The sequence below is a fragment of the Symphodus melops genome (genome assembly GCF_947650265.1).
Source record: "Symphodus melops genome assembly, chromosome: 1".
Classification (NCBI taxonomy): domain Eukaryota; kingdom Metazoa; phylum Chordata; class Actinopteri; order Labriformes; family Labridae; genus Symphodus; species Symphodus melops.
The window spans coordinates 18,979,226-18,992,759 of record NC_136691.1 but is presented as its reverse complement, the minus strand read 5'-3'; the positions used below and the strand labels follow the sequence as shown (position 1 = coordinate 18,992,759).

The following is a 13,534-nucleotide window of genomic DNA, read 5'->3' as shown; positions in this document are numbered from 1 at the left end:
AAAAGAAATCGAGTTGTTTTCCTGCAGTAAGTGACTCTGTAAGATCCCCCGTCTTTGCAAAGTTTTAGTCTGAACTCTAACTCACTGAGCTGCTGACTCATTATCTTTGTACATGATGAGTGCATGTGTGCGTGTGCGTGTGTGTGTGTGTGTGTGTGTGTGTGTGTTTGTGTGTGTGTGTATTCTTACATCTCTGATCTCCTGACCGGCTCCTTTGTATGCCTGCAGGCCGGACAGGATGTTCTCCGAGTCCTGCAGGACAGAGTTCACCTGGTTCCACACCTCTCGCTCTCCTTCTGTTGGCTGTGCATCTACACACACACACACACACACACACACACACACACACACACACACACACACACACACACACACACACACACACACACACACACACACACACACACACACACACACACACACACACACACACACACACACACACACACACACACACACACACACACACACACACACACACACACACACACACACACACACACACACACACACACAAGCACAAACAAACAAACATTCATGTATACAAACATACCAGTTAGCTGATCACACTCAATGTTAACATATTACATTTTCAGAGCTGATTGTCATTTCCTTTTCACATCAAGAGCCCTTTGCAGTGATTTGTTGTTTATTCTCCAGACAAGCATTCAAACATGTTATTTATTTTCTAGATGAATCTTGACTTTGGTAACTTGAAGTGAAAGGGTTTGATTCAGTGAATAACAAGGAGTTTTTAGGCATACTGGAAACTGCAGAGGGGAATATCTGCTTGTGTGTGCTGCGTGTTTCTGTCTCCACTACACTATTACATTTTACAGCACACGAGTGGGTACAGAAACAGTCAGCACAAAGGTCTGTGGGAAGCTTGAGTAATACAGCACATTCACACGAGTCCATCATCAGTCAGCCGCCTGTGTTTGCTGCCTTCTTTATCCAAAGTCACTTACAGTAAATAGCTAAAACCAAATGTTGATAAGGACTTTTGAGCAGCTCCACTCTTATTATCGAGCCTCCATCTTTATCTTTTCCTAACATGGGCATCCTGCCTTAAGCTCAAATGTCATGCGTTTCAAAGCAGCGACGTTATCGAGGTCGACCGTGGAAGAGCTCGTATGGACGGAGGAGTGCAGTGTGTGCTGGAAAACTCAAAGAACTACAGTCAAACATGTTTCCATGGTTTCTCTGCAGCGCTCTCTTTGGTTGACGCGGGGCTGCAGAGGAACACGCTTCAGAGTGTAATTAAACATTTAATGAAGTCTAAACAGGTTCGACTGCACTCCCACACGTCTGTAGTCACAGGGTTTGGTTTCATATTTCCGGCCCAGTCTCAATTATTTACGTGGCTCCGCAGGCAGCAGCTTTATTGCTGCTGCAGTGTCAGTAAGAGGTTTAACATTTACAGAGCCAATTGAAGGTGTAAACATCAAAGTGACCATTTTAGAGGAGAAACTCCCGACTCTTAGGATTTGACTATCATGACCACGGTGAACAGAGGAGCTCTAAATGTAGGGCATCAGTGACATTAAAACTGTGTGGAGTCTGTTTTGCATTTCAAAACCTTTCCGCTCCCATCATTTCCTCTCTGCTGAATAAACAAAGCCTTAGGACGGCGACATTGTTAGAGCGCTGAAATGCCTCTGTGGAGGCGGACTGTCGTGGTTTTTTCTGGAGGAGATTTTTTTTTTTTTTTTTTTTAAGGGCCAAAGCAGATTGTTCACCGTTAACAATGAGCTTTGTGACGACTTGAACATGTGGAAGCGGAGCAGCTCTGTGCACGATTCAGTGTTTCAGTGAAATGAATTCACTGCAGTCTTCACAAACTTAATGGAAAGATGTCGTGGGATAACATTTACAAATCACACTCTGAAACAAGACAGTTTAAACTGAATACATCCAATGGTTTGATAATGAGTTTGCGATTACATTATTCTGCGTGCATGAAGCTTAATGTAATTACTAACACATACATCAAACATGTCTGACAATAAGAGCACATAAAGGGGCATGCACGTCGACAGGATAGTGAGAGCAGACTGCGAAGGTCAAGGGTCAGCTCCATTCTTCTTTAAGCCAATGAAGGGATTAGCATACTGAAATCATTCATGGATTGATACATTGATCATGACTGAATAGGCTGACCCCTGAGCAGGCAGAGCAGCTGAAGAGAGGTTAGAGGGAAACATGACCGAGGGGTGCAGAGACAGGAGGAGGGGGGACGGGCAGAAGCTGTGCTCACTTTCAAAGTCAAGGAAAAAGTTGGGTCCCTGTTCAAGCTCAGTGCAAGTGAGCACTTTTAACAGATTCCCCATTTGGTTTCTGCAAGAGAGAAACAAAGAGAAGGAAAGAAAAAAGCACGTGTGATGTTAGAGAGTCATCGATAAGTTTGAAGGAAACGGGAGAAACAGCAGATCAGAGCTGAGGTGTGAAGGAGCAAAGAGAGGAGCAGAAGCAGACTCCTTCATCGTTCCAAAGCAGAGACCTGCTGACGGAAAGGAAACAGCCGAGCTGGTTACACCTCCCCTCCCCTTCTCTCCATCCATCTTCCCTCCCTTTGTTCCACTCCTCTGCCAGACTTACTTTCAAAGTCCAGGAAAAAGTGTGGATAGTTCTCTATTTCCCTTGTTAGGACTTTTAGCAGGTTACCCATTCCAGCAAACCTGATGGTCAGAATACAGCAGTGAAAAACAGACATGAGTACATACTCAAATACAAACATCAAATGTAGTCTGCGGTGCACATCAAAGCTGTTGTAGACGATCTGAAGCAATCAAACATTAAAATTATGTTGCTTTTTGTGTTGATGAAATGTGTGAGTGTGACTCTACGTGCAAACTCCAACCAGTGCATTCAACAAGTGCTAAACTCTGCACTTTGATCCGTGGCTTTCAGCTCGCGACTAAATTCATTTAGGGTTCGCTCTTTCATTGTTCCACTTTAAAACAAACATCTTTTTTTTTTTTTAAACTCAGAACAGAACTGCAGTCAAGTGAGCCGTCTTTACATTTTTTTTTTTTTTAAACGGTCAAGTGCACGTTTGTCTGTGTACAAGACCGGGAACATGCTTGGGGGAGGGGGAACATGCAGGTTCTGAATAATCTATGTCAACAGGTTTCCCCTTTCTTTTCTTTTTTTCCCCTCATTGCCTGTTTTCTGTATTCAATTAAAAAAACCTGCAACTACCAATAAAAAGATTTTAAAAAAGCCGTCGTTGGGATAATGATACGTCTCTACCAGGACTTACGGTACAGGTGCTTCTAAAGGAACAAATGCTGCCCCGTATTCCAGGGATGTTTCATCAAATAAGAAATATGAAAGACACATTAAATAATCACAGGTAACACCAGCAGATAAACGACCCCGTTTGTTTGTTTGGATGGAATTAGGTAAGAATGAACTGTATGATGAGCCACTGTGAGACAACACAAAACAAGCTGAACACAAGAAGAGTCGGTGAAGGTTGACTTCTTTGCATTGACTTCATTAAGAGTCTTCAAACATTTCTTGTAAAAGTCGTATTTAAAGTAGGATTCCTCATCACGTCTTCTACAAAGAACAATAAAAAGTTTGTCTGAAGTTCAACTTTAAAATCAATAAAACGTTATTCTTTTCACTTCCAGGCACAAGTGTTTGAGCCCCTGATAGACTCCTGATATTTGCAGGAGGAGCTGCATGTGTGGACGCAAACAGACACATTTCTCCTGAGCGTCTGCACCACCGTCTTTGCTCTTCTTTCCAAACTTGGCCCGACACGTGGCTGCAGCCCTAAATGCTACCTACACTCTCTGAAGGGTTTTTATTGGAGGCAAAAGGCAGCGAGGAGGTAGCAATTTCCAGAGGAAAGTCGACCTGAGCTATGGAGGGTGGCCACACAGTCTGTAATCGCAGCAGGCCTTAGACGTACCGCAGGATAATAAGGCCGTGATTACAGCAGAAAGAGCGACATCGCAGCGCATCATGGGGAGGTAAAGTGTAAGAGTAAGAGTGGAGGGTTCAAAAGATCAAAGCAGGCGTCGGGTGGGAAACAAAAGCTGTTATCTGAAGTTTCACTTGAATAAAGAAAATGTGCTCGGGGCGCCGGCGGCTGAACGGTTAGTGAGCACGGCTGATGTACAGAGGTACTGGTCCTCGAAGTGGACGGCCTGGATTTGAATCTGTGGCGACTTTTAATTCATCACTCTCTCTCTTTGACTCCATCCATCTCTTTAATTAAAGCCACAAAAGCCAGAAAATAAATCTTAAAATAAAGAAAAAGATGTGCTTCAAAAAGGAACTTTAGAAACTTGTTGTTCAGAGTTTGTCTCCCGAGTCCCTCGAGCTGCAGATTTATATCGTACAAAGGAACTACAAGGGCACATCGTCTCGTCTTTTTCCCACGCACAACAAACTTCTCCTTTCTTTTATAATTCAAAGTGTGAAATGACAACAGAAGAGACGTTGTGCTGCAAAGTGCACATGATAATCACGCTGCATTTTTCCCTGCATCGCCTCCAGCAGAGGGTCGACCATTTCCCTCCATGGCTTTCATTTCTCATCTGCACGCCTCCAAACATCACACAGTGACTACCCAGAGTGTGCCGACAGTTTTTACAGGAACACCTGAGAAAGTGTCAAAAACTTTACATTCATCGGTTTATCAATATCACGCAGTCAAATCTGTTTGGTTTCTTAAATACACGGTTAGACCAGAAGGGGGCAGTGTTGGTTTATTTCAAAGATGGGTCAAAGTTGCACTGTAATAAGAGTCAAGTTGGTACATGTGCTTCAGTAGTGTGTTGTTTTTTTTATTTAGACAAACCCTGACCTGCGGCTACAGCTCCGTCGTCGACACTCAACACTCTGAGTCAGCAGCCAAACTCCAGTTCTTCCCCCCTCAGGTAACTAATCCAACTCACAGTCCCGTCTTAAGACACCACAGACTGGAACCTTTGCTTTTGTGACAAATCGAAGGGACTTGTGACAGAGTACCCTTTAAGTTTCTAACACCCTTCAATCATTTTGGTTTTTTACAAGAAAAAAAAAAGCGTGTCGGGGAATTTCACGTTTTGAAGAGATGTCTGAAGGGAAACCTCTCCTGCACTGTTGCATTGTGGGATATCATTGAATGAATGCATTGAGCAACTTCCAGACAGAAAATGTATGGCTTTGATTCATGAGAGGCGTGCGTGCGCTCATGTTAACATAGCTGGCATGCCATGTCGTTCTGAACACTGGGGAGTGTGGATGATGGTGGTGATGTCACTCAGCCTCTGACCACAGAGAAAGCTGTGATTGAGAGAAACATTTGGACTTGAGTGGCATTCGACTCCACAATCGAATGAAGAGGAGGAAGCCACCTTTCCCGTCTAAACATAAGAAGAAAGCAGGAAATATTAACGACGACATGGAAAATCCTGACATCAACCCGACATGTCAATATTTAGGACACAACGAGGAGAAGGGAAAAAGATGCTACGTGCAATATCTCAAGTTTTCAACACTTCCTGTAAGACTGTCAAACTAAAAGTCAAAGACAGTATAAACACTATATATGAATGCAGACATTAAAGTGTCAATCATATTCATTCGTTATTTCATGTTTATCGTGCTTTTCCTCGAGGTAAACAGCAAATTCTCAGGACGCTCAGGTGGAAATGAAAACAAACAGCTCAAGACAATCTGAGACAGAAATAAATGCAACTCTCAGAAAAGTCCAGTTGAAGAATAAAAGATGAAGCCGAGTCACTGAAGTCATGCTAAATGTTTCCCTGAAGGCCTCATCATGGTTTCTTCGTTAAACCTGAGACGTCCACATGCTCTCCTTGTTTTCTTTACCCGAGGTCACGTGACATCATGACGTGATTCACATGACATAAACACAGGCTTTTGAACTATTACGCTGAACACAAGAGGTGTACCAGGCTGATTCAGACTCTCTCACAGATGTGTGGGAGTCCCATACATAACCTGGCAGCCCCATTAAAGAGTCTCATTTTCTGTGTTGACCCTCTGAAAGCTCCAACATCTACTGAGCTTCACACACCAGAAACGGCTCTTTGTTTTCGTGCAGCGACCAGACAGAGAAGGAAAAGGCAAACAGGGAACCGTCTGCCTGGTTCCTCTTTCGTAATCTCTCGTTATCTGCACATCTCTGAGAGCATCGACACTTTAACTTTTCTTCTTTCATAAACCGTCAGATAAAGGAAGTCAAAAAGCACTAAATAGAAAACATGGTGAACTCTTGATGCAGTTTCACTGGTATCAATTTGTTTTCAAATGTGTTCATTTGAATGATCCTGACTGTTTGTTGTCATTTACACACCATGTTCTGATCAGTCTCTCTTCACTGTTCCCTCTGTTTCAAAGCTTTTATGTTTTGTGCTCCCTCTGATACAAATACGTTTCCTTTAAATCTTTGTTCTTTGTCATCACTTCACTTATTAAAAACACTTTGTTTTCTTATCTTCAAAATGATTGAGGATGCCTTCAATAAAGTCAGCACTGTATGGACTGAACCTCTCTGCTCTCCAGGTGTCCAGTCTGGAGCTGTACCTGTTGTTCTATCTGTTCTCTGTTGCATGTTGTGTCTGTAATGTGCTACGTTTTGTCCTTATATTATTATGATGTACTTTGGTCTTTGGACAGTATGTTGTCTGGGACGCCCTCGAAAACCAGATGATACACTTCAAGAGGCTTATCCTAATATAAAATACATTTCAATAACTAATCAAAGTGTTTGTGTGTAAATGATCTGATCGTGGAGCTTCAAACCTTCTTTTTTTAAACCAACGCCACCATTTTTAAATCTATTAGAAGTGTAACAGTCCTGTTAATCTACTCGTCAGTCCTGATGAGTGACACAATCCTTCAACTCCAACAGTGAGCATGACTCAAAGCTGAGTATGTGGCTCTTATTTTCTTTAGAATAAAAGTTAACTTGATGCATTTAATGCACAAAAGTGAGTGTTGTGTTTTCATCGTTTCCTAACCGTCTGTCTGAAACAACATTCAGCTCAGAGGAGAATAAACACTGTTTTCTTAGAGGGCTGACTTTGATGTCTAACAGCATTAGGATTGATCTTTGTTTTAATCACCTTTCAGAGGTGAAATGACCAGAATATAACTCACATCTTAAATCACCGTGTATGCGATGTTAACACATTGGTTACACTTGTTTAACCATAGTTAAATAGTTGACGAGGTGCTGCTACTTTATCTGCCATGCTCATCAAGAGATAAGCTACGCTACATTAGCTTCACTGCTGTAACGCAATAGATACTATGGTAGATTATTCCTCAGACTATAATCTTCAAAATCTTGAAGTGTTGCTACAATAATACCAACCTCCAACCAACGACAGAAGAAGAGATGATCTTAAAATATTTAATAATTATCAGTGGAAGATGAAGATTGAGTTTGTCTTCGATCTACGTTTGGTCTTTCTATGCCTTTATTTTAGAGTTAGGACAGGATGAGGTGAGCGCTGCACCGGGTCAAACTATGAAAAACATCATGTGAAGGAATCTGCTACTCTTCAAGGATAAGGGACAGAGGTCGAATGGCTAATAAATAAATGACTGTCCAGGTTAATAGAAACAAAGATCATGGTGAAAAATCGTCTAAACTGAAAATCTGAGGCACTCTGATGTAATATTAAAACATTTTCTTAAACAGGGACGAGTCGACGTGTCTGGACTCAGCTCAGTCTTTGTCCGCAGAAAACAGACGATAAAAACTAGTGATTACATCTAAATGTTTACAATATGTTTGATATGAATTGATTGGAGACCCTTCCCATAGATATTACTTGAGAAGTGGAGGTTCAGAAGTTGTTTTTTTTCTTTCCCCGAGGACAAACAGCTCAAGAGCAGAAAGTTTTAATACAACAAGTGCAGACTAATCCTCCCTGTAATCATCTAAAGCTCGGCATTGTTGCAGGGTTGATGTGCCTTAGCAGCAGCTTAGAGCGTGCTCTCTGTCAAGCATGACTACACCCATCAAAAGAACTACTGCTGCTTTCAGTGTGTGTGTGTGTGTGTGTGTGTGTGTGTGTGTGTGTGTGTGTGTGTGTGTGTGTGTGTACGGTCCTGTACCTTCTCGGGTGGAGGACCTCGGGTTGCTGTCTATATCATCCGCTTTGTCTCTGAAACAAGAGAAAAGAAAGAATCTGTTTTAGGATCAATAAGAGCAGTACGACTTGATACTGGGTAAAAAAAAATTAAAAAAATTTGAAGCCGTTTTGGAGGAGTGTGTGTGTGTGTGTGTGTGTGTGTGTGTGTGTGTGTGTGTGTGTGTGTGTGTGTGTGTGTGTGTGTGTGTGCGTGTGTGTGTGTGTGTGTACTTCTGCAGCACCTGTGTGCATATCAACCATTTGCATACCAGCGAGGTACAGTGAACACCTTGACACATTAACATACTTCCTCTTTTTTTCCTCGCACATAAAACACCGAGCAAACAAATGCAGCCCTCCCCCATCACTGAACACACTGCTGAATTATTGAACACTGAAATCTACACCCTGCTCTGTTGTACGTTATACCCAAATAAAACTGATTAAGGCTCGGTCTGCTCCGTGTTCACTGGAGTATTAAATGTCTCCTGACAAGCTGCGGCTGCTGATGGTCTGTCGTCCCTCCAGCAGGGCTGCACAACATGTCACACACTCTCTAACATGAGCACAGTGCACATTCAATGTGACACGTCTCCATTACAGGAAAACATTTAAAAACAAGGGCAGGATTATCGGAAGCTCTCAATTCTTAAATGAGCATTTACAAAACTCTTTGTTTTCATCAGACATTTGTTTTAATCATCGCTGCTTTCGAGAATAACACTCTCAGCTTCAAACAGGAAGTTTGTACCTGAAACAAGAGGAAAGAGAAATGATGGCAGTGGAGTTTAAACTGTTGAACAACTTGAGAGTCGACAAACGTGCAGCAAAGCTTGAGCTTGTAAAGCACATTTCTAGTCTGACCATCAGAAGTAACTAATCCATCCATACGCCACCAACGAAGCAGCGGGAGAAACTCCGGGTTAAGTGTCTTGCCCAAGGACACATCGGACATGGAGCTGCAGGAGCCGGGAATCGAACCCCCGACGACCGACTCTACCAACAGAGCAAAATAAAGCAGATATTCAGCAGGACAGGGGTCGTGACTCCAGCCTCCACCAGAGAGGCCTGAGGGAAAGAAACAGCAGGATTACTGACCTTAGTGGGTTTTAGAGAGGTGGGTAATAAAAACACACCAATTCATTTAACCACTCATTGTTTAAATGTGACGATATGTTATCAGTGGTCGAGTTTAGATTAAACTGATGACAAACAGCAGAATAATCAGGCAGAGCTGTTTCTGTTTTCATTTTGGATTCAACATCTTAATAATCGGATTATGATCCCAGAGTCTGAAAGCAGTCACTGTATCCGTTCGCAGGAAGGAATAAGATCAATGCAGCATTCTGTCTCCAACATCTGATATCCATGGAGAAAACTTCAAACTGTGAACACTGAGTCAGCGGCACCTGAGATCATGCTGCATACGATCTGAGGCTCCTGTGTTGCTCTAAAACAGACTGTTATTGATATTCATGTTCCCCCCCTTTATGAAGATAAACATGACCTTCAGTTTGTCTTTAATGCACACGGATCTGATCTGAGTATCTGACTGCTGAAGCATCTCACCAGTGATGTTACCAGTCACAAATCCCAGAGTTCAGATGGGATGGTTTTTTCTCCTCAGATCGACATAAAGAAGAAGAGATCCTCGGCGAGATGTGACACAAACTGTGGATTCATCCTTCAGCTTCTGGAGCCAACACAGCGCTCTGTAATTTAGCTTGGCTGAGTTTACAGCAACTGATTACAGCAGGCTGCAACATAAAGCTACAGCACAGCCACTGGCCTTTCACCTGCACGAGAGCAGACAGAGGGATAGTGGACGGAGAAGAGACCAAGCAGGATTAGAAACCAAGGAAAGGTGTAAAATGAATGATGAGCGCCTCGTGACCCGTTTCTGTGTGAAAGTCAGAGAATATATAAACTCTTCCTGTTAATACAGCGGCTCTTCATGGCACGATTTAAGCACGGCCTTCTCTTCACTGGTTTAAGTGTCAAGGCGACACATCAAGTTTAGACATTTTGGGGCGGCAGTAGCTCAGTCTGTAGGGACTTGGGTTGGGAACCGGAGGGTCGCCGGTTCAAGTCCCGGCACGGACCAAGTCTGGAAATTGGTCTGGTAGCTGGAGAGGTGCCAGTCCATTTCCTGAGCACTGCCGAGGTGCCCCTGAGCAAGGCACCGAACCCCAAAACTGCTCTGGAGCGCTCGCTGTGGGCAGCCCCCTCACTCTGAGACCTCTCCATTAATGCATGTCACTGGAACCCTGTTTGTGCATGAGTGTGTATCTCGGCCTATGTGTGTGTCATTAGACAGAGTGTAAAAAAAACTGAATTTCCCCTCGTGGGATTAATAAAGTATAACTTCTTCTTCTTGATCGACAGAACTCGTGAAGCCCGAGCCGTAGGGGCCGATCAGAACGGATGACAGATGGAGCTGTGATCTGTTTCACCACCACCTCTAAAATATGTACCAGTCAAAGAGCTCGAAAGAGATCAGAGGCACTACTTTGTCCAAAGGGGGCGCCAAACGGCCCAAAGTCAAAGTTCCTCAGGGGAGCTTTGTTAATTTAATACCCTACTTTTGTTCCTCGTAAGACAAAGTTCCCCGCAACAAGACACCACACCTTGCTAAAGTCGGGTTAACCAAAACACTCGAAGCGTCACCGCTGATGTTAAATAAACAAGACAGAGCGTTGTGCTTTAGTTTCTCTTGGTGTTTTCCAGTCCTGTCAGACATTGGCCCTCATGACGAGAAGAGATGCTTTACAGTCAGTGCAGGACTGTGGAAATACAGTCAGGCCCTCTTGTCCAACAACAACCTGATTTCAGGTTCAGAATCCATGATGAGTCCAATCACGACACCAAGAATCATCTGAACGAGCTAATCCATCATATTCAACCTCTACAGTTTCAGATCATTTCTGCTGGTCTTTTCCCTCCAAATGTGTTTTGCTCTGAGTCCCATCTGCTGCAGCTTATTCAGTCTCAGCACAAGTCTGCAGCAGGATTTGGGGCTAACAAGGTAACTCAGGGTTTAAGCTGGGGGTTTTCAGGGCTACGACAGAGACTCACCTCTGATTGGGGTGAATGGACCAATTAACAGTGCTGAATATCAAACCTACACTGGAGCACGTTGTGTCATATGAAGAGATCAAATCATAAACGGTTATTGAGTTTCTCCCATCGTTCATCCGTACCTGTTGAGTCTCCGTCTGCAGACTTGTTTCCTCTGCGAAAGGATCCTCATGTATTCACACTAAACAAACAGCTGATCAGTGTGCTGCCAGTGGAAGATCATGTAGGACGTGTGGTGTGTGCCAACGTAGAGCTAAAACAAAGGGGGCTTGTTCTCAGAAAAGCGCTTTTCAAAACACATCTAGCTCGGCTTTTCTTCAAATCAGCAAAATGACGAGGAGCACTGATTTAGGTAGCCTGCCGCGAAGCCGCTTTTTGCACGGCCTATTTTAAAAAAACACGGCCTTGAAATTTTTGCACGGCTTGACCTAGGCCGTGCAAAAATCTACATTTAATAGACGTGCTTACTACACGGGTTTCTGTACGGTGCCACCCGTGCCCTATTTGGTAGGCGGAATGTCAGGATAACGATAGCCGCTATGTAAATAGCGTCAAATGGTAGCAGCTAACCGCTAACAGCTATCCGCTAACTAATAAATCCAACAAAAGAGAAAAACGCTACATAAACAAAACCAACGCTGGAAACATCCAGCAGTTCATCCACTTTGTCATTGGCATGTGACTGTTTATTACAAGAACTCAATCCAGCTTTGTTTCAGAGAAGGCTGTGTGCGGCGAGGAGAAATACACACGTAAACAATCAGCTGTGTTACAGTCAATGGTTTAAACACGGTGGAGTTTTGTTTACCAACGTAACACAAGAAGTGACGACTCTTTCAACCAATCAACGGACTGCAGGGTTTAGCTCCAGATGATTGACTTATCAAGGTCTAGGGATCTATTATTACTGGATGACACAATATTATATTATGAATTTATGTGTTTGTTGTTTGTTTTTTAAAGAAAGTGCAGAGAGAAGCAGTGGGCCAACAAAGGGCTTAGACAACATGAACCAAGTGAGTTGCAGTCAAATGATGATGGGGTGTGTCAGGGTAGGGGCTGTACAGTAAATCAACATTATGAAGCTTGGGAAAACTAAAATGTGAAAACTAAAATGTGTAACAATGCATCTTATTGAACAGAATGCACCATTTAGAGACTTATTCAGTTTTCTTCAAAACTAGTGTGTTAGGGAGCACATAACCGCCGCGCCGCCGTTAGTGACACTGAAAAAAATTTGCACCCCCTGTATTTTTTTTTGCACCCCCTGTTTTCCCATTTCTGCCTAAATCACTGACGAGGAGCAAATACGCCCATCTGCTACAATGTATAGCCTTTGTGTTTTTATGGATTATTAGTGTTGAACTATGGGCTTTAAATCAGCCAGCCTCCATAAATTAAAGCATATTAGAAGTTAAAAAGATAAAGTCACATATTAACCAGTTCTCCTTACTGAGCAAGAAGAAGCCTTCACGGATACATTTGAGGTGCAAATATGAACTCTGAACAAAGATGTACATGAAGAGCTGTCATGGGACAGACTGGACACAGACCCATGTGTCAGTGTAAATAGTGCTCCTCTGTCTGAACATACCCCCCCTCCTCCTCCTCTGGAGAACCTGCATGGCAACAGAGGGATGGAAGAAGAGGTGGGATGCTGTGGATGAATGGATGAATGGCGGCCCCACAGGGACTGTCCTTATATGGGCATGTTAGTGTGTGGCGACACATGAGCGGATTTCACCTCAACTTTACACTTGGTCTGCGCACACACACACACACACACTTCATGAGTTCTTTCACACACATGCACACACTTGCCAAAACACCATGTGGACAGTACAGACTGCACACTGATGAGAGCAGACACGTCGCCATGACGCCCACTTCACTGACACATCAACTTCTCCATCTCTGCACATTTACATCTTCATCCATGTTCTCTCTTCTTCCTGCTTTCTTTATTCATCTCTCTATGTTCTCCTTCCTATTTCAGTGGTGGCTCCATTTTCTTTTTTTCTTCCCTGCCAGCACGACAGGTGTCACCAGGCAGTCAGCTCATTAACACGATCACGCTGAATTTCATTAATCTAACAAACCAGGGAGGCTATTTACAAAATCAGCCTGCGTGCTATTCCATCATTTATCCCAAGGAGCCTAGCCTTTTAACTAAACTAGCCACACATTTAGCCAAACACTGAGCAGATGAGTCAGTCACTTTCGCAGTCGGTAAATATGTCAATCATCCCGGCGGGTGGTGCAGACGGGAGGCAATCAGGGGGATGTGTGCCGCACACTCCGGAAATATAAACATGTTTTTCAGGAAACATCCATCAGGAGGCAGAATG

At 43.3% G+C, this 13,534-nt stretch overlaps 1 protein-coding gene across 3 annotated transcripts in view; it reads right to left on the bottom strand.

The window, feature by feature from the left end:
* The window catches only part of fam49a (family with sequence similarity 49 member A), a 36,022-nt gene that overhangs the window by 5,040 nt on the left and 17,448 nt on the right, over positions 1–13,534 (bottom strand). Inside the window, exons 2-4 of one of the 3 annotated variants that reach the window (XM_079353428.1) lie at positions 8,092–8,141; positions 2,599–2,678; positions 190–311 (exon numbers count right to left, since the gene is read on the bottom strand). In XM_079353428.1, coding sequence (XP_079209554.1) covers positions 190–311; positions 2,599–2,668 — 192 coding nt within the window. In that variant the 5' untranslated portion in view covers positions 2,669–2,678; positions 8,092–8,141. Of the gene's footprint in view, positions 1–189; positions 312–2,257; positions 2,338–2,598; positions 2,679–8,091; positions 8,142–13,534 lie in introns of all 3 variants that reach the window. The other 2 variants (XM_079353427.1, XM_079353426.1) reach the window with 2 other exon arrangements.